The sequence below is a fragment of the Perna viridis genome, chromosome 7, assembly GCF_037379345.1.
Source record: "Perna viridis isolate PV_CMFRI_1.1 ecotype Kerala chromosome 7, ASM3737934v1, whole genome shotgun sequence".
Classification (NCBI taxonomy): domain Eukaryota; kingdom Metazoa; phylum Mollusca; class Bivalvia; order Mytilida; family Mytilidae; genus Perna; species Perna viridis.
The window spans coordinates 22,864,061-22,890,407 of record NC_142451.1 but is presented as its reverse complement, the minus strand read 5'-3'; the positions used below and the strand labels follow the sequence as shown (position 1 = coordinate 22,890,407).

Genomic DNA, 26,347 nt, shown 5'->3' with positions numbered 1-26,347 from the left:
TGTCCATGTTACTTTTATTTTGAAGAAGTTTTAATTCGATACAAATACGTGTTGTTAAATAAACGAATATACATAAAATGTATACGTAAAATATAGCAATCAGAAATAGAATGGTTAGACATTGCTACATGTACTAATAAATCGCATTCTTCGTGAAAAAACAATGTTTCGCTGCCTTTTCGGTATTTTAATTCCCTTTTCCAATTATTTTCAATTCATTTTAAATTGAAGAAAACAACTGTGTCCAACAAACAATGGATGCCGAGGTATTTTTTTTTTGTGCCATATAAAACTATAATTTTACTGGCAATTTCTGAGGTCCATTCAGATAAAACTTCTTATAAGGTATTCTCAAAAGTTCAAAAGTGTATTCAGAGTAGGAAGAATAGTTACATTATTGTGTCAAATTATTATTTACCGTTACCAAAGATTCTTTGTAGACTTCTTTGTATTATTAAGTATTTATACATTTTGTATGAATTGCAACTGCCCTTGATCTTTATAAAGTATAACTATTTTACTTTTATTTTTATTGAATGATCCGCTTTAAAATATTAATTTCTACTATCAAGTCTCCGATACTATGATAAAGACTAATTCGGTAGTTATCCTTTCACTGCCACATCTGATGCGTAATATCTACATCTTTGAAAAAGGTTTCTCTTCATTTAGTGGTTGGTCTCCAAATAATATTTTAGTGAAGGCAACTTTGCTTTTGTCACCACTTTTCTCAATAAGAAACATAAGTTCAGTAACATTATCCGTAGTTTGCCACAATGAGACTGTTATCTCGTTGCCAACGAAAGTTTCTCCAATATATTCAATGGTAAAGTGTTCAACCGGATAGCGGGCAATGTCCCCAGTGAAATGCACAAGATTTTGTGTTGTCGAAGCAACGCATGCACAATCAATACATGACCTGATATACACGGATTGACTTGTGTGATTATTAGCATCATAGTCGCTGTAACGAATAATAGTTTTATATTCAAATTTTTTTTCATCAAAATGAAAATGTGGAATGGGTTGCTTTTGAAGTATAGAAGAAAAGTCCGGACACTCCATGAAGACTTTGATATATTCTTCAGAATGACTTACAGTTTTTCTCGTTTTTCTATCCAAGCCAACAAACTTAGTGTAGCGTTCTGCTAAAAGTTCATTTTTCCTTCCATCGTAAACCCGAGTGACTCTACAGAACGTAGTTTTTCCTGGTTTTCCTGCACTTGTTTTCACCTTAAGTTTAACATTTGAAAAGTCCCTGTACCTATAAAGAATTTTCTGGATGGTCATTATTTGCTTCAGAATGACGAATAAGACATTCGGAGCATAATCGTGTGTTTCTTCTTTTAGTATTGTTATTTCAGCAATGTCAAATAATGCAGACAGGTTCCACGGCGTTAAAACACCTATAATAAACAAATTAATGAATTTAATTTTTTTCACTGAAAAAGCTTTTTTGTCGAAAGTAGATATAAGGTACTTGATGGTTTGCATTCGTATTACCTGTCCCACATCGTGTCGAAAGTCATATGAAGAAGGTTAATTAGAGCAGTCAGATCAGTACAACAGATATTATTTCAGAGTTGATCTGCTCGAATATTGATAAAGGGATAGGTTGGTATACTTATGTTTTTAGTTTTTACCTCATAACCTAACCTTTCGTTTTCAGCCCCCAATCCCCGTCATGATAGTATTTCCCAATCACTAAAGAAATTCTCCATTCTTCATAGAATCCTTTCACGTTTTCTATGATTTGCAAGAACCAAGTGTTTTATAAACACCGGCTAGAAATCAAGAACGATATGTTGAATGCATCAAATGCACCAACGTATAACCTAAATCCAAATAAAAAGTTTTAGTCTTTGACACCTAAGCGTAGGGACTTACAATTCATTATTGACACAACTAGTGGTTAGGACACTATAATGCACAAAATTTGAAATTTGAAAGATAAAAAATCAGGTATCTGAAATCTGATGAAAAATGCAGGAAGGGATTTTCTTACGGAATCTTAAAAAAAAAATTAAATCGCATCAAAAGTTAAAAGTCGATATTTTAGGGTGTGATCCTTAATAACTCGAAAACAATAAGTCATTTTAAAGATATCTAATTGAAAGTATGCTGGCAGGTATTTTTGTGAGGAATTCAATAAAAAAATCAAAATAAGACAATTAGTACCAAAGTTGACCCCATAACACGAAAATCATCAAATATACGGATGCATTTCCTTACCAGAATAAAATAAGGAACACAATAACAAAAATAATCAAAATCCGGAAAAAAAAACAGACATTCTACATGGGTTTCAATAAGACACCTAAAAAAACTGACAATACAAGTAATGAAATCCACGGAAAAGAGAATAATGACAAGTAAGTAATATAACGACACAAAGACATAAAATAACACTTTTCGTCCCTGCGAAGAGACGCATAAAATTTGAGTTAGGGTTGCAAAGTGCCAATTTCAAATCAATCTGTAAAGTGCAACAACCGAATGTATAAAAACATTCATGAGGCTCACCGTGATACAACTGCAGCATTTAAAGCTATGTGGACTTGGGTCAAATGTTGACACAATATTCGTTGTTGACACAATTATGCATATTGGCTACTGTTCATTATGGACACAATACAGCACATAATTTGATATGTAAAAAAAATCGTCTTTAAGGGTGGTGTTCAGAATCTTTGCCTTCGATCCCTATAACTAAAAAAAACAGTAAGAGATGTTATTCTGATAAAAAAAAACAAACGCAGGGTAGTATTTTCATGAGAAATCCAATAGAAATAACTCAAAAATCACTTCGGCCCTTTATAACTTGAAACCGAAAAAGATACATAGAATATAATTGGAAATTACAGGCAGAGATTTTCACAAGGAAGCCTATGAAAAAATATTAATCAGACCAAAATAAAAAGATTGGTTTTTAGGGGCATGGCCTCCTTTCGCTTCTTGTTATTCAATTCGATTTGTAATAAACTTTTTCATTTGTCGGTTCTCTTTGAGCAAACCAAATTATTTTGTATAACTTGCTTTAGTACAATGACGTCATTAACGTCGATCGGTCCATATTCCGCAATTCAAATACTGTAAAACAAAATATCGTTTCGAGAAACGCGTTTTTATTATCTCGAAAAATGTAACAGCTGTCTGAACTCTTATTGAAAAAACGCAAGCATAGTTTTTTTCATTAGGAATCCAATAAAAAAATCGACATTGGACCAAATGATATTAAAGTTGCTTTTTATGGACGTGGCCAATATCATGTCCCTTTAACTCCAAAAGCTATCCCTAAAACAAAGGGACAATTGAATTATAAAAGTCATGTTAAACGTTTCAGTGCAGTATAAAGCGAAAGTTATTGGACACTAACAACACAAGAAGTCAGGCCTAGGGTGATGTCATTATACAACATATATAGTCCGTTACTGTTTCTGAATGCGGAATAAAAGTGATTTTGGTGAGTTTTTGAAATACATTATTTTTAAAGACTGCTTCTGCAATTTATATGAATACGTAAATACAGATTTCCAAATCCTCCCTGTTCAAATACCTGAAGCCCATGAATTCCTGGTTCCCCATCTTCCCTAATAGAAAGTGATAGTAAGTTTATCCCGTACGAATACTTTTTTACCTTTTCTATCGTCAAATTTGATGTCCCAGCCGAGGCATGTCGCTTCAAAGTTGAACCCATCCCTTTTATTGATAATAAATCTTGTCATTTCTATCAAGTATGAAAACTGAAACTGAAAAAAATTAGTGACATTACAAATATGACCAAGAAATACAAGTAATATTTCAACTTAATTGAAGTATAAAAGTAAATGCAGTGACAGCTTCATGAGGGGGTCTGGGGTTTGAATCTCTCCCTATTTTGTATGTCCTTTTCTTTGTTTCGTGCAATTTATGGCAAATAATCAGCAAATAACAGCCTGTAACTCCGATTTTTTTCCTGAAATCCTCATTTTCCAAAGTCTTTGGATCACCTCTGAAGTACTAATATGTTGTTAACTTGTGGTGATGTCAAGGTATTGTGTGTAATTTTTGTAAGAATCTGGCAAAATGGGAAAATTCAGAAACATGCATGGTGAAACCCTGTTGATCTGACAATATAATAATTTCACTCAAGGATGGGCGTTCTCTATTTTAAAGTACATCTCTGCATCACAGGAAATACTAAAAATAATCAATAGAATTTTAGAAGATCAGGTTGGGAGTTATCTGCCCTTGAAATTATAGTGCATTCAGTGAAATTATTAGGGTATGCTATAAAGGTCTGGAGGTGCTATATAGGGTAAACGATGAAGTGTTTAAACAAACACTTATAATGTATATACAAAAAGTATACTTTAATCTTAATATATAATATAATGTATTACAAAAACAAGTTTCACATGATACAAAACAAGATAATGCTTTGAGAAAACTATGAAAACGGAATTATTGTATCATGGAATGGATCTCGTCATCGTATTTTTATACAGGCTTGTTGTTTTTCGTTCAATTTGCAACTTTGCAATTAATAACAAAAAAATTTAAAAAGTATACATATCAAATAATTTGGACAATCAGTAAGTGATAGAACGAAATAATGAAATAACAAATTACCTTTGATATTGTCGATTTTAACTAGACATTTTAAACGTAGGCTTCTGGACTTCTGGAACAGTAAATAATACGACAGGATTAATGTTATCACTACAAACGTTTATGGTCGTCATTAACTCGTGAACCGTTCATTGTGTCTATATAATTTTCCTTTTCTCATTCGTCTATCCCGGACGTGACAATTGTTCAGCAACTCGACGGGTGTTTCTAGAAAAGCTGAAGACGTTTATCTACCGGAGTACGTGGTCAATACTCCCAGGTTTTAGTGAAGTTCGGGTTACTCATTTCCTTTTTTTGTACGTGTTATTCTGGTTATTTTATGTCCTTTATTGTTTGTGTTTTTTTTCGCTGTTTAGTCTTTATCATTAGAGTAGATTCTTTTTATTTCTGCTTGAATCTTCGTCCCTTAATTACTCTTTTAATTGTACTACAAATATAAACATACTAGTAGTCTTCATAATGTGATGTTTCAATTAATCATGATTATAAAACTATCACATGACCCTGATATAAAGTTGTGTTTAGTACTAAACGCAATGCCAATTTACATTTATTCTTTATTCGCACAAAACAACTTTATACCAAGCTATGTCATATAATCAATTAGTTAGAATTAGTTCTTAAAATTTTAAAATTAAATGAAACGAGCTTAGGGGACAAAAAAATGTGCTTTTGGTTTAGGCAGTTAACTGGAATATTGACAAACGTTCAAACTTTCAATCTGAAAACATAGTCACCTGTCGATAGGTGTCCAAGGTGGTTGAATCCTTTTTCGGTTTACCTTTTTGATATCAGCATATTTCCATGATTTCAATCAAAATTTATTTTGTCTAAACAAAAAAGTAGAATTACTGACAAAAATATATATTTCAACGTTTAATTATTTTGAATATCGAATAAATTCCTTCAGATTTGTTTATTGAGAATTACATCAGATGACTCAATTAAGGATCATCAGCAGCCAGCTATGAAAATTGTATGAACATCTTTACTCGATCCTTACGTTATTGAAGAGCAAAAAGCAATGTACACAGAGTGGAGGTTTTATCATTTTTAATATTCTGACTGAGCAGTATTAGTCACTTATTTGCATTAACCAAAAAATGACATTTTATTCACAAAATATGTTAGGTACTGGTTCATAAACGAACATTTTCTTTTCATTGCAGTGTCAGTGATATTCTTTTCTTACAGTATCTCATTTTCAGTTCCAGTGATATTTTTCGTTCCATTTGTTATTTATCAAATCAAAAGTCTGTCGCTTTGACATTTTTTTCAAAAGAAAATTGAGATATATAGTTGTCAGTAGCTAAATATATAAAAACAATAAGTTGAAGTCATTGTCAAATTATAATTATATGATCATATTTAGAACGTTAACAAAAAAAAAGAAACATCCAGTTAGTTAATTGATAGACAAATGTATTGTCTGATTGACAGTTTACACTAGTTGAAATAGATTTGTTCCAATTTCAATACAAATCTAGCTAGGCTAAAGAGTAATTCAAATACTTCTCTAGGTAGAAATCCGCCCAACATTATACAATGTGTCCTACTTAACTACCACAAAGCACCTTTGTGATTCTATTAGACACCCGCTTTTAATTTTGAATAGCTGTCAATTATGATGGTGGATGGTAAATTCAAAGGTAGATGGACATCATAATTGACAGCTGTTCATAATATCGGGCTAATAACCAGTTATTGTGGCTGATATCAATTTCCAACTTTCCGTATTATACTCAGGCAATTAAATGTGCCACCAATGACAATCATATGGTTTGCATTATATAATTATCATATGAATCGACCACCAAATTATCATTTATTTCAATTTACATATGATTACCGCATGATTATCATATGTTTTCAAACCAAAATTAACGTATGACTATCACATGTTGAATATCTGATGATTAACATATGATTACAAATTATTATCATATGAATGGAGCTACATATGAGTATCATATGTGGCACATTTAGCTGTATAAATGGGATAAAAATGTCCATATCACTACCAAATATGCAATTATACGATTAATTTTCTTTTCCTCGATATATTTGAGATTTTTCACTATACAATATGCAATACACGTACATGCCAGAAAATATTAGATTCATTTGTACCCAATCTGGAAATCATCGCGATATGACCTGTTTCTGATACACATATATTTGACATTTTCCGGCAAGTTACATGTATACGTATTTTATATAAATTTGATATAAGAACATCGACAGAACTGTTTTCGCTCGATCAAAAACTTCAATTTCTGTCTTTCAATAATCGTGATTCATATTGATGGAATGCAAACCATTTTAGCAAGTTTTCAAAGTGACGTAACACACCAAAACACGAAAACCTGGTTTGCGGTCTCATTGGGGAAAGGAAGAACAGTAAAAATTTTACTTTGAAACTGCATCTTAGTATCTACCTTTCGGTAAGAATTTAAATGAGTTGAAATAAATCATTAAAAAGTATCTAAGTACCTATACCGCTATAATAAATCAAATATTTGAATTTGAAGTACACTGCTGTCCATTGATCCAATCTGACAGTAAACCAGTCTGTTGGGTTGACGAGTTACTTCCCTTTGCTCAAAATTATAGAAAAAACAAAGTCAGGAATATGGAAAAGGTCTATTACATACCGCTTTAACCTCGCCGTCACGGTACTCTACACAAGTCCTCTGAGGGCTGAGATTAACTTATGAATGCAATGGAAACGTGTACACCATATTTCATCTGTTCAGCAAAATAATCTTGCTTACAACTGCTTCATCCTTTAGGAAAGAGAATTAAACGAGATATGAATGCGTAATTATAAATCTCCTGATATATAAAAAGATCAACGCCTACATTACACGAGTTATGTGTATATATTTACCTGTTCATTGAACCAGTAGACTGCTGAGCTGCTTATTACTTCCCTAGACCTAGATATCTATTTATAACAAACTGTATCGACATAAGTATGAGCGGCCGGTCATGTCGTAATTACGCTACCATTCCCACGTGACACGAACGGCCGCTAAATTCTCAGCCACATATATTTAAACTAGATGCAACTAAACACTTTGTTATATGGCAAGTCAAACTGGACAAAAATAGGTGTTTTCTAATATTAAAAAATGGGATTTCTAATGTTAAAAAGTGTTTTTAATGGGATTTCTAATGTTAAAAAAGTGTTTTAATGGGATTTCTAATGTTAAAAAGTGTTTTTAATGGGATTTCTAATGTTAAAAAAGTGTTTTAATGGGATTTCTAATGTTAAAAAAGTGTTTTAATGGGATTTCTAATGTTAAAAGTGTTTTTAATGGGATTTCTAATGTTAAAAAGTGTTTTTAATGGGATTTCTAATGTTAAAAAAGTGTTTTTAATGGGATTTCTAATGTTAAAAAGTGTTTTTAATGGGATTTCTAATGTTAAAAAAGTGTTTTAATGGGATTTCTAATGTTAAAAAAGTGTTTTAATGGGATTTCTAATGTTAAAAGTGTTTTTAATGGGATTTCTAATGTTAAAAGTGTTTTTAATAGGATTTCTAATGTTAAAAGGATTTTTTAATATAAGTAATTGATTTGATTTTCTAATATTGAAAAATGGATTTGTTTTATTGAATTACGAAATTTTAATATTGGAAAATCATTTTGTAATATCAAAAATGTGACCAATTTTGTAATATCAAAAATGTGACCAATTTTGTAATATTGCCAAATGAATTTTTAATGTAACAATTCAATTAGTAATATTACAAAATGTATGATATTTTATGAATATCTAATATTAAAAATGTTATCTAATATCAAGTAAAGTTTCTCGATTTCAAATCCACTTCCAGGTCAGACATGTGTGAGAGTTTAGAAAGTTTACAACCAATTACGAGTTACATCGAAGAAAGATAATTGTTTTTTTTTTTCTATAAAAACTGTGTCGCCTTAATGTTAGAATTTTAACTAAGAGAATATATCTACTGAGACTTTTTACGTATTTATTTAACAGAGAAATAGTACGTATTTATTCCAGATGTCATGAAAACTTTACGTTAATACTATTTGTGGGAAAATCTTTTATATCACAATTAATCGTCGAGAGCTACTCTGGCATTTAGTAATTGAAAACTTTGATTTGCAATTGTATTGTGAACTGTTCAAATACGATGATGAAACCGGTTACCAAATCCTACTCGGTCGTGTACAAAAGATGATTTTTGTTGACCATGAAGACTGTTTGCTATCATTAAACTATGTCAGATCCATGTTGTGAAATGTGTAGTAGAATATGGACGAGCGCTACATCGTCACTTGTGATATATCATCAATTACGGTAGCCATATTGTAAAACATTTTTTCAGCTTTGTACACAGATGTTCATATTCAGCCATTTTTTTTGTTTACTCAGATGCATAAGAGTAATGTATGTTTTTCTTTTCCCTAACATAACGTCTTACTTTGTATCATACTTATCAGTTGTTATAATTGTGAAATGAGGAAATACAGATATTAATGAATGAATGTTCTAATTTTAAGAGAATGATTTTGTAATATTAAAAATTATTTTTTGATATAAGATATTGATTTTTGTCCACTTTGGCTTGTCATACGCTTTTATATCTATGGTTATCAATGTACATTAATTTACAATTTTTGTATGCATGCAATTTGAGATAGATTAACATTGTTTCTGTAACATTACTGTTCCTTATAACTATATGCAGGTCATGAAAGATGACAAAGATGAAGTTATTACGAATGTACAGTTAGTACAAATCAAAACTTTAGGTTTTGGCCAGTATCTACAAACAGGTCTTGGAAAAGGTCGAATCGAGAACGTTTTTTTTTGTTTGTTGTTGTTTTTTTTTTTGTTTTTTATTTTATATCTTATCATATTTTTTTCAGTACAGATTCAACGATCGGTGCGTATCCAAGAAGAGGTCGGGTTCGTTACGATTTTCTCCGAGTGTGTCAAATTGACACACTGGCCTTCAATGTAAATGTTCAATTCTAAAGCGACCACATAATATACACCTATATCATATATCAATGAAAGTTAACAAATAGAGCTTTTTTTCGAAAATGTCGGTCGTAAACAAAATTTTGCTAATTCTATGATAAGATTTTAATAAGGGCCAAAGTTCAAACTTACTTAATGGAAATTATGTTAAATCTTTGAACTATTTTGGCTTTCATTTTAACAAGAGATCAAATAGCTTAAAATTTCTTTTATTTTTGAAACACAGTACGATCCTCGCGATTTGAGAAATAAAATTGTCATTGCATCGTCATTTTTTGAGAAAAGGTGAAAATAACATGATCGATCTACAAAAGCCTTGATGAGCGCTTCGTATCGTTGATATATTGTCCCGTTATGTGTATGTAGTACACAGTTTATAGGGAAAACTTTAGTACCATACAACAAATGGAAATAAAGACCAGAAATACAATTGCAAGCAAACAATAGTTTCCACCAAAAGTTCTGATTTGCCTATTCTTAACACTATCTACCTCCATACCAAGTTTCAGTCCATTACCTCCAGTGATGCTCTGTAAAAACTTTGGACAAAAATCATTTGAAGAAAAATTATAATAATAGCAATAGCAAATGTCGCCCTCGGCAACAGTTTATGTTCCAAATTTTATTACTGTGCAATTATTCCCATTCAACTATATTGACAGACCACTTTTGAAAGTTTTTAGCCAACTAAGTTTCCGAGATATTGCAATATCTGAGATCATAACCTTTCGCAATTCCATGAAAACGGCAGCCATTTTTTTTCCAAAGTTCCGATTCACCTCTTCCCAATACCATCTACCTCTATACCGAGTTTCAATTAATTACCTCTAAAAACTCCGGACAAAAATTATTGGAAGAAAAAATATAATAGTTAAAATTTACGTTTCCACGAAATATTTACAAGTCGCCCTCCGTTACCGGATCTATTTTTTGAGAGAAATATCATCAACTGAAGTAACGTGAAGAACTTCTCAATCGGATCAACTACTTTTGAGGAAAAGGAGACACTTTCAAGATTTTTTTTGACAGAAGAATTGAAATAATAATAGAAAGAAAAAGAAAAACAAACACAGTAAAGTCAAAAAGGCACCGTTACCTCGTGGTCGATGAAGTGTAGAAGTCGCCTCCCGTTTCCAGATTTATTTTGTGGAAAAAATATAATCCATTGAACTGCATATTATTAATTTGGATAGCGTAAAGAATTTGGATATCAAATTTCTTCAAAATCGCCATAAACAATGACTGGACAATGCTTCCTTTTGCATGCGCTATGGCATTGTTCAATTATCATAAAATATCATAAATAGAAACATTCATTTACACCCTTTAAAACAATGCGTAAATTCATATAGTTGAGTAAAAACCTTAATCTACGGATTAGAATGCAACTTATGCGGTCTGGTATATGTTGGTAAAACACAAGATCGATTAGACAATCGAATGTGCGGGAATAAATATCACTAAATTCCTTAAAGTTTATCAACATTTTAATCAACAGGATCATTCAATCCCCTCTATAAAAGTTCGAATTGTTGAAAAAATTATCCCATCCAACGAACAGTCTTGTCCTAAGTGAAAGCTATCGTCGGGAAAGACAGGAATATCGGTTATGCAGACTAAGTACTGCAATACTTTACTGGTATATGAGGTCTCCATGGATGGTTTTGTTCCTTTCATACAACAACCTCTTAGACTTCATCACATTCGAACCGAACGAAACTCTATTCTACACCTCTCATCTACTACCAACCTTTACATAACAATTTTGACACTCCTGTTCCTGAACCTACCTTATGAATTTATAGACTTATGGCCATATTTTGGGTATTGGTTTCCACAGCTCTTTAAACCAGTTTGTGTTAAAGGTAAGGACGATGAAAAACGACCATTTCTTCCACTACTGTTTATAAATAAAGGTATAGATGCAATTAATTTGACATCCTCCATCACAAATCGTCACGAACAAAATGTCCTCGTATTTCAAAGACAAATCATTACCGGCTATTTCTTATGCATATACTTCACCTACTGCATCCAAAATTTTCAATTCAAAAAGTCTATTGCAGGACTTCGATATCGAGGATTTCAAGACTAAACCATCTGACTGGTCTTGTAAACACTCTCCATTCAAATATCGTCCTTCCGGTCACGTCATTACACGAGATTTAAACTTCACCGGAAACGAATCTCCCCGTAAGGTTCTTCCTAAAGGTCTAAGTGCCGTGAACTACGCTCTATAATTTGGAATTATAACTTTAAAATTCTTATGGTACCAAGAAGGACTAGGCAAGAAAATGGATAAAACGAAGACATTGATTTTATGTCAGAATGAATAAAGGCTGTAACGTCTTTAATTTTGAGACGTATGAAAGTTTTAAGTAGGTCAATTAGTGTCAATGCTTTATCAGTTATCAAAGACCCCGATGTAGCAAAAACATCGTCTACTATACATAACAAATATGAAGTCGTACCAGCAGACAATACTCAAAACAAGATTGTTTTGTCTGCATAACGTATTAAATCCAATGCTGATCTTTCAGCACCTGCGTATGGAGTTTGCATATTAAAATACTTTTTGCTAGAACTTGCCGTACTTATGCTGAATTTTTGTATCGCAATAGACTTCTTACAATTAGGCTTCTAGAATAGGATATTGTTGCTACATGATTGAAGTCATCACTGCAGAAGTTTTGTGGTCGTCATTATCAACTCGTGGATGGTTACGGTGCATCCATCTGCACCATGAAAACTGATTTGTTCAACGTGTCATAGTTTTCCTTTTCTTTTTCGTCTGCTCTTGACTTGACTTTTTATGAGCAACTCAGCGGGTGCACCTGGTCCATGTTCCCAGTTTTTAGTTTTTTAGTGTCCCAGTTGCTCAATTACTTTTGTTACTATGAACTATGAACGGAGCGTCAGCGACATCCTATAAATGTAGAATGTAAGACCAGAACTATGTATGGTTAAGAGACTATTCTGACCAAAGTGACAAAACTATGTTGACAAGGAAGTATAGACGATGCGCAAGTGCGGAGAATCTGCTTATATTATCTTTATATTCATTTAAGTTTGTTTTTATTTAATACGCTCGCGAAGGGGCGTTAATGGTTCTTTTATCATCTAGGTTCTGTTACATCTATAATTAAGGCCATGCAAAAAGACACAAATGTCCGGTTTCAAGGCGACTTATACCTTCAGTTATGGCAGTTATAGTTTGCTATAAATGCGACTGAGAACCAAACCAGTCTCGGAAAATATTCGTTAGCTTCGATGATTAAATACATTTACCAATTGAATCAAAGCTTTTTCCAAGAAAAGGATTGCCAAAACAGTCTTCAGTATGGCGACAAGATGTAAATGAAAATGACGTAACTACCTTCAGTTCTTTAGTACATAAATTTGCGAAATGATAACAAACAAAAAAAAAAAAGAACCGACAAAAATGATACCCTTAGTGCAAAGATATTGCTAGATCTGATCTGATTGAATAGGTGAATGATTCGCCTTGCTGATTCATCTGCAGCAGGATGCAGGGAATACAAATCTAATCATATAGCATCAGACAGTGAAAAATAAGAAAGAGGTCCGTCAAGCAGAATCTCGTGCTATGGAAACCATGAAAACAAAGAATCGCCTTATTCCGTATAAAATGTCTATAGACACTACCCAACTGAGTCGGTCGGTAATCATACTTATGATCAAATGTACCCCCGTCAGCCCTTTTGTGCAGCCGTTTTGCCTCTTATGCAAGCAGCCTAGCCACTGGAAAAAGAACTACCCCTTCAACAAAGCAGGAACCTACGATAGTACATCAAACATCAAGTTGAAGTAGTCAGTCTATTGGAGAAATAAATGATTGCTCAGGTATATTTTTTGTTGGACACTGGGCTTTAATGCCCAGAGTTATAAATGGTGATTCCATACTTGATGACTTGGCCTCATAATAACCTGAGATGATGTTGTTCTCAAAGGCGTCGAACACACAGAGGAAGTGAAAATATGCATTTAATTTCTGGTGAAAGTAGTGTTATTTACATTCGTTATCTTCGCTAACGGCTGGTCAATTGCATTTCGCACTATACTTAAAGGAGACTATGTTATTGTGCAAATCATAAATATCGAAACCACTGTTACATGTTCATGAAAATTAAATTGAAACAAAATAATTTCCTTTCCTTAACTAATTAATACCGATTTATAATTAGGGTATTTGAATATTTCTCTTTTATCATTCGTGCGGTCGTAAGCTTGACAAGACGACATGTTTTGGTGATTAGATAAACAGGATTGTAGAAATATTTACGGAATATTCTTTGTTTACATATCACTTGCAGTACTTGTATCAGTACCAAACCGACTTGGTGACGTCACGAGACAATAGGAAGTTTGTAAATGATCTTCCTTCAGATAGAAGAGTTCTGCAAGATGGCTATCCACATTCATTTTAAAGATTTCGAACTTTGCATAGCATTGAGCATTTTATAAAAGCAAATTTTGCATTAAAGTTATTTATTTTTGTTTACGTGGGTATGATTTATCATAAGAGCCTAACTAAATGCAAAGATAGTCTTTCCCTTTAATACACTTGTCGAAATTAAATAATTGGGATAAATTGATGAAGCGATTTACGCTACTCGTTGGGCTTATTTACTGACCGGTTTTCGGATCCATGTAACTCATATATGATACATTCAGTATGTGAAGGTATATAGATAGATCATTGGACACACAATTATCACGCCAATCATACGAAATATTATATCAAAATATGGTTCAAATACGAACAATTTAATTGATTTGTGTATAGCCACTATGTGCCTAATTAGCTATGCTGGTTTCTTACGTTTCTATGAATTTGTTAGTTTAAAAGGGTCAATTATTCATTTTAACAATTCTCATATAACATTAATAAAAAAGAAAGCCAGACCGATGTTTATCATGACGGTAGAGATGTTATTTCTAGGGCAAGAGATGGATACTTCATTTGTTGCTATGCTAGAGAGGTATTTGGAGATGGTAGACATCACATAACAAAAACAACAACAACCACTGGACTACATGTTCCTGGCTTGGGACAGGCACATACCGTATGTTGCGGAGTTAAACATGCTTGTGAGCGCCCAACTCTCCCTTTACCTTGGACAGTAATGGGAAATACAACAATAAAACGAACTCTAAAAACAGTCGAATTCGGATTTAATTCTTGAGATCGATACAGAATACAAACATCTTAACGAATAGGACGAAGCAGATTGATCAACGAAAGTAATAATGACAAATTGGAAGGAGACAATAGTAGAAGAGTTGTAGAATTGGAGATTAGGAAAAAGATTCGAGGACAATTTCAATATTAAAGCATAATCTTAACTATGAACTAAAAAAGAAATGAGACAAAAATTACAACCATAAGAATATTTTCGGTGACTTGTATCATTTACACGAAAAGTTTAAGGGTTCTTTATTTACCATTACCATCAATTACTTGACCAAAAAATTAACAATGCAGTAACCCAAAATCCAAATAATCCAGAAGGTTTGAAAATAGCAATTCTTTTGATTGTGCCTCATCTGTTTGGTGATCATTTTGGATGTGATACATTGTGTAATTACCAGCGGAACCCAGGAAACTATACAACTGTACACACAAGGGCCTACCCTATGGTAAAGTTCTAGGTGTTGAAGCATTATTCGAAGATCTATCTTGTCTATTTGAGGAGTACGCTGACAAATTGTCAAACTTAGGAAGCTGTAAAAAAGTTAACCATTAAACTAGAGAGTAGCGGCAGCGGTAATACAGCAAAATGAAGGTACAAAATTGTAATTTTACAATATTTAATACGAAGAAGACAAGATATAGAGAATGCGTTAGGTGGACTGCACCAAAATGAAATAAACCATACTGAAATAAATCCGGTACATAATGTATACCCGTAACAACTGTTCACCCAAGCAAAACACGTAATAATAATAAATAGGCAAATAGTATTTGGGGAAGGACATGTACATACGGGTAGTGTTCCACAGTTTTTACCAATGGAACAACAAATAGGAACATCCGGGTTCATAGTTTGCACACTAAACATTTCTACAGTTTCCTTATCACCTAAATTGTGCATAGAATTCGTTATATTCTCTCATAACTCGACATTTGCGATATTAACAGCATTTAGCATGACTATCTCGTAATCCGCGAGTGGTGACGCGACAAAAGACGTTTCGCACAAAGATGTCATCAAAATTCCGGATCAATTGTACGACAAATAATGGATACCCATATATGCATTAGACATCAGACATAAAATAAAATCCTTTCAGCAATTGAAGAAAACTAAAACTAACGGTTTTAGAGATATATGAGATAAACTTCTGACAGAATCCTTTGTTCTTCTTTTAGTAAGAGTGGCCATGTTTTTCCTCCAAAAAATCCCCACATTTAATTTATGCAGTGTACCTTAAGGAACATTCATACCGGTTAGTTTTTATTAATCTTATAGTAACAGAGGAGAAGATTTTTGATACAGGCTAAAAACCACTAATTCCACTTCCCATAGGCTTCTATGCTAATTTCACAATATTCAATGGCTTCTCTGGACTTTACCTTAACTTTAACCTGCAGAGGACTATATATCAGCATGATTCTACATATGTCAGCTCACAATCCTCAGAATGGCATGTGGGGTTAGCAGACTTGCAGTGCAGTACTGGTCACCGGAAGTGAAGGGTCTATAAATAGCATGGGAAATCCCAGTGTTTTCACAAGATAGGGGTATATTTAAAAATCATTATGGAGATTAGGCTTCACATCACAAGTAGCAAAATGCACCTATAAAATGTACAGAAATGTTTTTCCTTTCAGAAACTGCTTAAATTTTTTGAATAAGATGAGAACTATTTTCACAGCACTATGAGGAACAGGGGTAATTTCTGCGTAGGACTATTTTTGCGTACGTTCCAAATGCTCATTGGTTGAATTGGTGGTCTGTAACCTATAAATAACATTAAAAATAGGGATAAACTGTCAAAAAGGGTAATACCTCCAACATGGCTTAACAGATTAAAACGAAAATTTGACCAGATATAGATCTCATCAAGCTGAACATTTTTATCCCATCTCAGAATTTGGCTTAACCTAATGGTTTTGGAGATTTTGCAAAAAACTACTGTTTGACCCCTTTGTTCTATCTTTAGTAACAGTGGTCATGTTTTTATTTAACGGATCAAAATCCCTATATCAGTTTTATGCAAGATACTCCAAGGAACATTCATACTAAATTTGGTTCAAATTGGTCAAGTAATGTCAGAGAAGATTTTTGAAAGAAACAACATTAAAAAAGCAAAAAATTTCGAAAAGGGGCTTAACAGATTAAAATGAAAAATTGACTACAGATAGATCTTATCATTTTGAACACTATAACCATGTCAGAATTTTGCTAAACCAAACGATTTCTGAGATATATGCGAAAAACATCTGACTGATCCCTATGTTATATTTTTAGTAACAGCGGCCATGTTTTTTCAACGGATCATAAATACCGAAATCAGTTGTATGCAGGATACCCAAGGAAACATTCATACCATGTGTGGTTCTAATTGGTCAAGTAGTGTCAGAGAAGAGTTTTGAATAAATGTTAACGAAAACGGACGACGACGACAATGGACGCCAAGTGATGGCAAAAGCTCACATGGCCTTTGACCAGGCCTAGGAGAGTTAAAAAAAGCAACGATCGTGTGTCCATGTTACTTTTATTTTGAAGAAGTTTTAATTTGATACAAATACGTGTTATTAAATAAACGAATATACAGAAAATATATACGTAAAATATAGCAATCAGAAATAGAATGGTTAGACATTGCTACATGTACTTATAAATCGCCTTCTTCGTGAAAAGAAAACATTGTTTCTCTGCCTTTTCGGTATTTTAATTCCTTTTTCCAACTATTTTCAATTCATTTGAAATTGAAGAAAACAACTGTGTCCAACAAACAATGGATGTTGAGTTTCTTTTTGTGCCATATAAAACTATAACTTTACTGGCAATTTCTGAGGTCCATTCAGATGAAACTTCTTATAAGGTATTCTCAAAAGTTCAAAAGTGTATTCAGAGTAGGAAGAATAGTTGCATTATTGTGTAAAATTATTATTTACCGTTACCAAAGATTCTCTGCCTTTTCGGTATTTTAATTCCCTTTTCCGACTATTTTCAATTCATTTGAAATTGAAGAAAACAGCTGTGTCCAACAAACAATGGATGCCATGACTATTATTAAGGATTTATACATTTTGTATTAATTGCAACTGCCCTTGATCTTTATAAAGTATTTTACTTTTTGGTACAGCATTTTTATTGAATGATCCGCTTAAAAATATTAATTTCTACTATCAAGTCTCCGATACTATGATAAAAACTAATTCGGTAGTTATCCTTTCACTGCCACATATGATGCGTAAGATCTACATCTTTGAAAAAGGTTTCTCTTCATTTAGTGGTTGGTCTCCAAATAATATTTTAGTGAAGGCAACTTTGCTTTTGTCACCACTTTTCTCAATAAGAAACATAAGTTCAGTAACATTATCCGTAGTTTGCCACAAGGAGACTGTTATCTCGTTGCCAACGAAAGTTTCTCCGATATATTCAATGGTAAAGTGTTCAACTGGATAGCGGGCAATATCCCCAGTGAAAAACACAAGGTTTTGTGTTGTCGAAGCAACGCATGCACAATCAATACATGACCTGATATACACGGATTGATTTGTGTGATTATTAGCATCACAGTCGCTGTAACGAATAATAGTTTTATATTCAAATTTTTTTTCATCAAAATGAAAATGTGGAATGGGTTGCTTTTGAAGTATAGAAGAAAAGTCCGGACACTCCATGCGGACTTTGATATATTCTTCAGAATGACTTACAGTTTGTCCCGTTATTCTATCCAAGCCAGCAAACTTAGTGTAGCGTTCTGCTAAAAGTTCATTTTTCCTTCCATCGTAAACTCGGGTGACTCTACAGAACGTAGTTTTTCCTGGTTTTCCTATACTAGTTTTCACCTTAAATTTTACATTTGAAAAGTCCCTGTACCTATAAAGAATTTTCTGGATGGTCATTATTTGCTTCAGAATGACGAGTAAGACATTCGGAGCATAATCGTGTGATTCTTCTTTTAGTATTGTTATTTCAGCAATGTCAAATAATGCAGACAGGTTCCACGGCGTTAAAACACCTATAATAAACAAATTAATGAATTTAACTTTTTTCACTGAAAAAGCTTTTTTGTCGAAAGTAGATATAAGGTACTTGATGGTTTGCATTCGTATTACCTGTCCCACATCGTGTCAAAAGTCATATGAAAAAGGTTCATTAGAGCAGTCAGATCAGTACAACAGATATTATTTCAGAGTTGATCTGCTCGAATATTGATAAAGGGATAGGTTGGTATACTTATGTTTTTAGTTTTTACCTCATAACCTAACCTTTCGTTTTCAGCCCCCAATCCCCGTCATGATAGTATTTCCCAATCACTAAAGAAATTCTCCATTCATCATAGATTCCTTTCACGTTTTCTATGATTTGCAAGAACCAAGTGTTTTATAAACACCGGCTGGAAATCAAGAACGATATGTTGAATCCATCAAATGCACCAACGTATAAACTAAATCAAAATAAAAAGTTTTGCGAAGCGCAGCACAAAACGACCGGCAGTGGTCTAACCCTGAACAGCTGAGGGCAAGTGGTGACACAATATTAGTCTTTGACACCTAAGCGTAGGGACTTACAATTCATTATTGGCACAACCAATGGTTTGGACACTATAATGCACAAAATTTGAAATTTGAAAGATAAAAAATCAGGTATCTGAAATCTGATGAAAAATTCAGGAAGGGATTTTCTTACGGAATCTTAAAAAAAATAAATCGCACCAAAAGTTGAAAATCGATATTTTAGGGTATGGCCCCTTTGATCCTTAATAACTCGAAAACAATAAGTCATTTTAAAGATATCTAATTGAAAGTATGCTGGCAGGTATTTTTGTGAGGAATTCAATAAAAAAATCAAAATAAGACAAATAGTACAAAAGTTGAATTTTCGGGCGTTGACAAAGTTGACCCCCATAACACGAAAATCATCAAATGTATGGATATATTCCCTTACCAGAATAAAATAAGGAACACAATAACAAAAATAATCAAAATCCGGAGAAAAACAAACATTCTAAATGGGTTTTAATAAGACTCCATAAAAAACTGACCATACAAGTAATGAAATCTACGGAAAAGAGAATAATGACAAGCAAGTAATATAACGACACAAAGACATAAAATAACACTTTTCTTCCCTGCGAACAGACGCATAAAATTTGAGTTAGGGTTGCAAAGTGCCAATTTCAAATCAATCTGCAAAGTGCAGCAACCGAATGAATAAAAACATTCACGAGGCTCACCGTGATACAACTGCAGCATTTAAAACTATGTGGACTTGGGTCAAATGTTGACACAATATTCGTTGTTGACACATGTAAGCATATTGGCTACTATTCATTATGAACACAATATAATGATATGTTAAAAATCTTCTCTACGGGTGGTGTTCAGAATCTTTGCCTTCGATCCCTATAACTAAAAAACAGTAAAAACTAACGCAGGTTGGTATTTTTATGAGAAATCCAAAAGAAATAACTCAAAAATCACTTTGGCCCTTTATAACTTGAAACCGAAAAAGATATATGGAATATAATTGAAAATTACAGGCAGAGATTTTCACAAGGAATCCTATGAAAAAGTATAAATCAGACCAAAATAAAAAGGTTGGTTTTTAGGGGCATGGCCTCCTTTCGCCTCTTGTTATTCAATTCGATTTGTAACAAACTTTTTCATTTGTCGGTTCTCTTTGAGCAAACCAAATTATTTTGTATAACTTGCTTTAGTACGATGACGTCATTAACGTCGATCGGTCCATATTCCGCACTTCAAATACTGTAAAACAAAATATCGTTTCGAGAAACGCGTTTTCATTATCTCGACAAATGTAACAGCTGTCTGAACTCTTATTGAAAAAACGCAAGCATAGTTTTTTTTCATTAGGAATCCAATAAAAAAAATCGACATTGGACCAAATGATATTAAAGTTGCTTTTTATGGACGTGGCCAATATCATGTCCCTTTAACTCCAAAAGCTATCCCTAAAACAAAGTGACAATTGAATTATAAAAGTCAGGTTAAAACAATAAACTTTCTCTTTAAACTCTAATTATAACACCAGGTTCCCTTTTCAGCCCCTAATTTTTAAAGGGAATGGGGCAGTAAGCTTTAAAAATGATAGATTCTTCTGCCATGTCCCTAGAAATAAAGTGTTTTCTTTTAAATCTTCAAAACGTTTCAGTGCAGTATAAAGCTGCTGGAAAGTTACTGGACACTAACAACGCAGAAGTCAGGCCTAGGGTGATGTCATTATACAACATATATAGTCCGTTACTGTTTCTGAATGTGGAATAAAAGTGATTTTGGTGAGTTTTTGAAATACATTATTTTTAAAGACTGCTTCTGCAATTTGTATGAATACGTGAATACAAATTTCCAAATCCTCTCTGTTCAAATACCTGAAGCCCATGAATTCCTGATTCCCCATCTCCCCTAATAGAAAGTGATAGTAAACTTATCCCGTACGAATACTTTTTACCTTTTCTATCGTCAAATTTGATGTCCCAGCCGAGGCATGTCGCTTCCAAGTTGAACCCATCCCTTTTATTGATATTAAATCTTGTCATGTCTATCTAGGATAAAAACTGAAACTGAACAAAATTAGTGAAATTACAAATATGATAAAGAAATACAAGTTATATTTCAACTTAATTGAAGTATAAAAGTAAATGCAGTGACAGCTTCATGAGGGGGTCTGGGGTTTGAATCTCTCCCTATTTTGTATGTCTTTTTCTTTGTTTCGTGCAATTTTTGGCAAATAATCAGCAAATAACAGCCTGTAACTTCGATTCTTTTTTCTGAAATCCTCATTTTTCACAATCCTTGGATCACCTCTGAAGTACTAATATATTGTTAACTTGTGGTGATGTCAATGTATTGTGTGTAATTTTTGTAAGAATCTGGCAAAATGGGAAAATTCAGAAACATGCATGGTGAAACCCAGTTGATCTGACAATATAATAATTTCACTCAAGGATGGGCGTTCTCTATTTTAAAATACATCTCTGCATCACAGGAAGTACTAAAAATAATCAATAGAATTTTAGAAGATCAGGTTGGGAGTTATCTGCCCTTGAAGTTTTAGTGCATTCAGTGAAATTATTAGGGTATGCTATAAAGGTCTGGAGGTGCTATATAGGGTAAACGATGAAGTGTTTAAACAAACACTTATAATTTATATACAAAAAGTATACTTTAATCTTAATATATGATATAATGTATTACAAAAACAAGTTTCACAGGATACAAAACAAGATAATGCTTTGAGAAAACTATAAAAACGGAATTATTGTATCATGGAATGGCCCTCGTCATCGTATTTTTATACAGGCTTGTTGTTTTAGTTCAATTTGCAACTTTGCAATTAATAAGAAAAAAAATTAAAAAGTATACATATCAAATAATTTGGAAAATCAGTAAGTGATAGAACGAAATAATGAAATAACAAATTACCTTTGATATTGTCGATTTTAACTAGACATCTTAAACGTAGGCTTCTGGACTTCTGGAACAGTATAAAATACAACAGGATTAATGTTATCACTACAAACGTTTTATGGTCGTCATGAACTCGAGAACCGATCATTGTGTCTATATAATTTTCCTTTTCTCATTCGTCTATCCCGGACGTGACAATTGTTCAGCAACTCGACCGGTGTTTCTAGAAAAGCTGAAGACGTTTATTTACCGGAGTACGTGGTCAATACTCCCAGTTTTTAGTGAAGTTCGGGTTACTCATTGTACGTGTTATTCTGGTTATTTTATGTCCTTTATTGTTTGTGTCTATTTTCGCTGTTTAGTCTTTATCATTAGAGTACATTCTTTTAATTTCCGCTTGAATCTGCGTCCCTTAATTACTCTTTTAATTGTACTACAAATATAAACATACTAGTAGTCTTCATAATGTGATGTTTCAATTAATCATGATTATAAAACTATCACATCACCCTGATATAAAGTTGTGTTTAGTACCAAACGCAATGCCAATTACATTTATTCTTTATTCGCACAAAATAACTTTATACCAAGCTATGTCATATAATCAATTAGTTAGAATTAGTTCTTAAAACTTTAAAATTAAATGAAACGAGGTTAGGGAACAAAAAAAATTGTGCTTTTGGTTTAGGCAGTTAACTGGAATATTGACAAATGTTCAAACTTTCAATCTGACATCATAGTCACCTGTCGGTAGGTTTCCAAGGTGGTTGAATCCTTTTTCGGTTTACCTTTTTGATATCAGCATATTTCCATGATTTCAATCAAAATGTTTTTTTGTTTATACAAAAAAGTAGAATTACTGACAAATATATATTTCAACGTTTAATTATTTTGAATATCGAATATATTCCTTCAGATCTGTTTATTGAGAATTACATCAGATGACTCAATTAAGGATCATCAGCAGCCAGCTATGAAATTTGTATGAACATCTTTACTCGATCCTTACGTTATTGAAGAGCAAAAAGTAATGTACACAGAGTGGAGGTTTTATCATTTTAAATATTATAACTGAGCAGTATTAGTCACTTATTTGCATTAACCAAAAAATGACATTTTATTCACAAAATATGTTAGGTACTGGTTCATAAACGAACATTTTTTTTCTTCAGTTCTAGAGATATTTTTCCTTCCATTTGTTATTTATCAAATCAAAAGTCTGTCCCTTTGACATTTTTTTCTTAAAAAATTGAGATATATAGTTGTCAGTAGCTAAAAATATAAACACAATAAGTTGAAGTCATTGTCAAATTAAAATTATACGATCATATTTAGAACGTTAATAAAAATTAAAAAAAAAAGAAACATCCGGTGAGTTATTTGATAGACAAATGTTTTGTCTGATTGACAGTTTACAGCTAGTTGAAATAGATCTGTTCCAATTTCAATACAGATCTAGCTAGGCTAAAAAGTAATTCAAATAGCTCTCTAGGTAGAAATCCGCCCTACATTATGCAATGTGTCCTACTTAACTACCACAAAGCACCTTTGTGATTCTGTTAGACACCCGCTTTTTAATTTTGAATAGCTGTCAATTATGATGGTGGATGGTAAATTCAAAGGTTATGGACATCATAATTGACAGCTGTTCATAATATCGATGATGTTGCCGATGACGACGGGCTAATAACCAGTTATTGTGGCTGATATCAATTTCCAACTTTCGGTATAATACTCAGGCAATTAAATGTGCCACCAATGACAATCATATGGTTTGCATTATATAATTATCATATGAATCGACCACCAAATTATCATTTATTTCAATTTACATATGATTACCGCATGATTATCATATGTTTTCAAACCAAAATTAACATATGACTATCACATGTTGAATATCTGATGATTAACATATGATTACAAATTATTATCATATGAGTGGAGCTACATATGAGTATCATATATGGCACATTTAGCTGTATAAATGGGACAAAAATGTCCATATCACTACCAAATATGCAATTATACGATTTATTTTCTTTTTCTTGATATATTTGAGATTTTTCACTATACAAAATACAATACACGTACATGCCAGAAAATATTAAATTCATTTGTACTCGATCTGGAAATCATGGCGATATGACCTGTTTTTGATACACATATATTTGACATTTTCCGGCAAGTTATATGTATACGTATTTTAAATAAATTTGATATAAGAACATCGATAGAACTGTTTTCGCTCGATCAAAAACTTCAATTTCTGTCTTTCAATAATCGTGATTCATATTGATGGAATGCAAACCATTTTAGCAAGTTTTCAAAGTGATGTAACACACCAACACACGAAAACCTGGTTTGCGGTCTCATTGGGGAAAGGAAGAACAGTAAAAATTTTACTTTCAAACTTCATCTTAGTATCTACCTTTCGGTAAGAATTTAAATGATTTCAAATAAATCATTAAAAAGTATTTAAGTACTTACACCGCTATAATAAATCAAATATTTGAATTTGAAGTCTACTGCTGGCCATTGATCCAATCTGACAGTAAACCAGTCTGTCGGGTTGACGAGTTACTTCCCTTTGCTCAAAATGAAATAAAAAACAAAGTCAGGAATACGGAAAAGGTCTATTACATACCGCTTTAACCTCGCCGGCACGGTACTCTACACAAGTCCTCTGAGGGCTGAGATTAACTTATGAATGCAATGGAAACGTGTACACCAAATTTTCATCTGTTCAGCAAAATAATCTTGCTTACAACTGCTTCATCCTTTAGGAAAGAGAATTAAACGAGATATGAATGCGTAATTATAAATCTCGTGATATATGCAAAGATCAACGCTTACATTACACGAGTTATGTGTATATATTTACCTGTTCATTGAACCAGTAGACTACTGAGCTGCTTATTACTTCCCTAGACCTAGACATCTATTTATAACAAACTGTATCGACATAAGTATTAGCGGCCGGTCATGTCGTAATTAAACACTAAACACTTTGTTATATGGCAACTCAAACTGGACAAAAATAGGTGTTTTCTAATATTAAAAAAGTGTTTTTAATGGAATTTCTAATGTTCAAAGGATTTTTTGATATTAGTAATTGATTTTCTAATATTGAAAAATGGAATTGTTTTATTAAATTACGAATTTTTAATATTGAAAAATCATTTTGTAATATCAAAAATGTGACCAATTTTGCGATATTGCAAAATGAATTTTTAATGTAACAATTCAATTAGTAATATTACAAAATGTATGATATTTTATGAATATGTAATATTAAAAATATTATCTAATATCAAGTAAAGTTTCTCGATTTCAAATCCACTTCCAGGTCAGACATGTGTGAGAGTTTAGAAAGTTTACAACCAATTACGAGTTACATCGAAGAAAGATAATTGTTTTTTTTTCTACAAAAACTGTGTATCCTTAATGTTAGAATTTTAACAAAGAGAATATTTCTACTATAACTTTTTACGTATTTATTTAACAGAGAAATAGTACGTATTTATTCTAGATGTCATGAAAATTTTACGTTCATACTATTTGTGCGAATTTCTTACAAAAAATCTTAAGTCTGTTTTTTTTTTATTTAAGTGTAAATGGAAAACCATCGTGAAAATGCTGTTGATAATCAGCAGTCGGACAACTGGAGAAAATGGAGCACTGCTGACGATAACTTTGTACGATTTAGAAACATTCGTAAAATAATTTCAGTGCCAACCTTTTGTAAACACGCAAACATTCGTCCTGAAATTGAACATTCTTTCCTTATCACTAACGTACTGACCATTATACCTAACACTACTAGGAACTATTGCAATTTGTGGAATGAAACTTTTTATGATATACTTGTGCATGCATGTTGCTGTTATTCTTACACAATTAATCCTCGAGAGCTACTGTGGGATTTAGTAATTGAAAACTTTGATTTGCAATTGTATTGTGAACTGTCCAAATACGATGATGAAACCGGTTACCAAATCCTACTCGGTCGTGTAGAGAAGATGACAATGAAGACTATTTGCTATCATTAAACTATGTCAGATCCATGTTGTGAAATGTGTAGTAGAATAT

At 32.5% G+C, this 26,347-nt stretch overlaps 2 protein-coding genes across 13 annotated transcripts; both read right to left on the bottom strand.

Annotated features, from left to right (window-relative positions):
* On the bottom strand, positions 1-7,640 carry LOC148611844 (uncharacterized). Of its 5 annotated transcripts, XM_088592774.1 has the most exons (7): positions 7,502-7,640; positions 7,266-7,397; positions 5,349-5,441; positions 4,612-4,663; positions 3,638-3,749; positions 2,524-2,709; positions 1-1,406 (listed from the first exon to the last, which is right to left on the bottom strand). In XM_088592774.1, the coding sequence occupies exons 6-7, from the start codon at positions 2,540-2,542 to the stop codon at positions 640-642; spliced, it is 786 nt and encodes a 261-aa protein (XP_088448900.1). In that variant the 5' UTR covers positions 2,543-2,709; positions 3,638-3,749; positions 4,612-4,663; positions 5,349-5,441; positions 7,266-7,397; positions 7,502-7,640; the 3' UTR covers positions 1-639. The 5 variants fall into 5 exon arrangements, with proteins under 5 accessions (XP_088448900.1, XP_088448895.1, XP_088448899.1 ...); XM_088592769.1 differs by lacking the exon at positions 2,524-2,709; XM_088592773.1 differs by lacking the exon at positions 2,524-2,709 and having other exon boundaries at positions 5,393-5,441.
* A 9,710-nt stretch (positions 7,641-17,350) lies between these two features.
* On the bottom strand, positions 17,351-25,288 carry LOC148611843 (uncharacterized). 8 transcript variants are annotated; one of them, XM_088592762.1, is made up of 5 exons: positions 25,140-25,288; positions 24,903-25,035; positions 22,271-22,322; positions 21,297-21,408; positions 17,351-18,843 (listed from the first exon to the last, which is right to left on the bottom strand). In XM_088592762.1, the coding sequence occupies exons 4-5, from the start codon at positions 21,382-21,384 to the stop codon at positions 18,077-18,079; spliced, it is 855 nt and encodes a 284-aa protein (XP_088448888.1). In that variant the 5' UTR covers positions 21,385-21,408; positions 22,271-22,322; positions 24,903-25,035; positions 25,140-25,288; the 3' UTR covers positions 17,351-18,076. The 8 variants fall into 8 exon arrangements, with proteins under 8 accessions (XP_088448888.1, XP_088448893.1, XP_088448891.1 ...); XM_088592767.1 differs by lacking the exon at positions 24,903-25,035 and adding an exon at positions 24,746-24,848 and having other exon boundaries at positions 22,271-22,319; positions 25,140-25,251; XM_088592765.1 differs by lacking the exon at positions 24,903-25,035 and adding an exon at positions 24,746-24,848 and having other exon boundaries at positions 25,140-25,244.
* Positions 25,289-26,347: the final 1,059 nt, after the last annotated feature.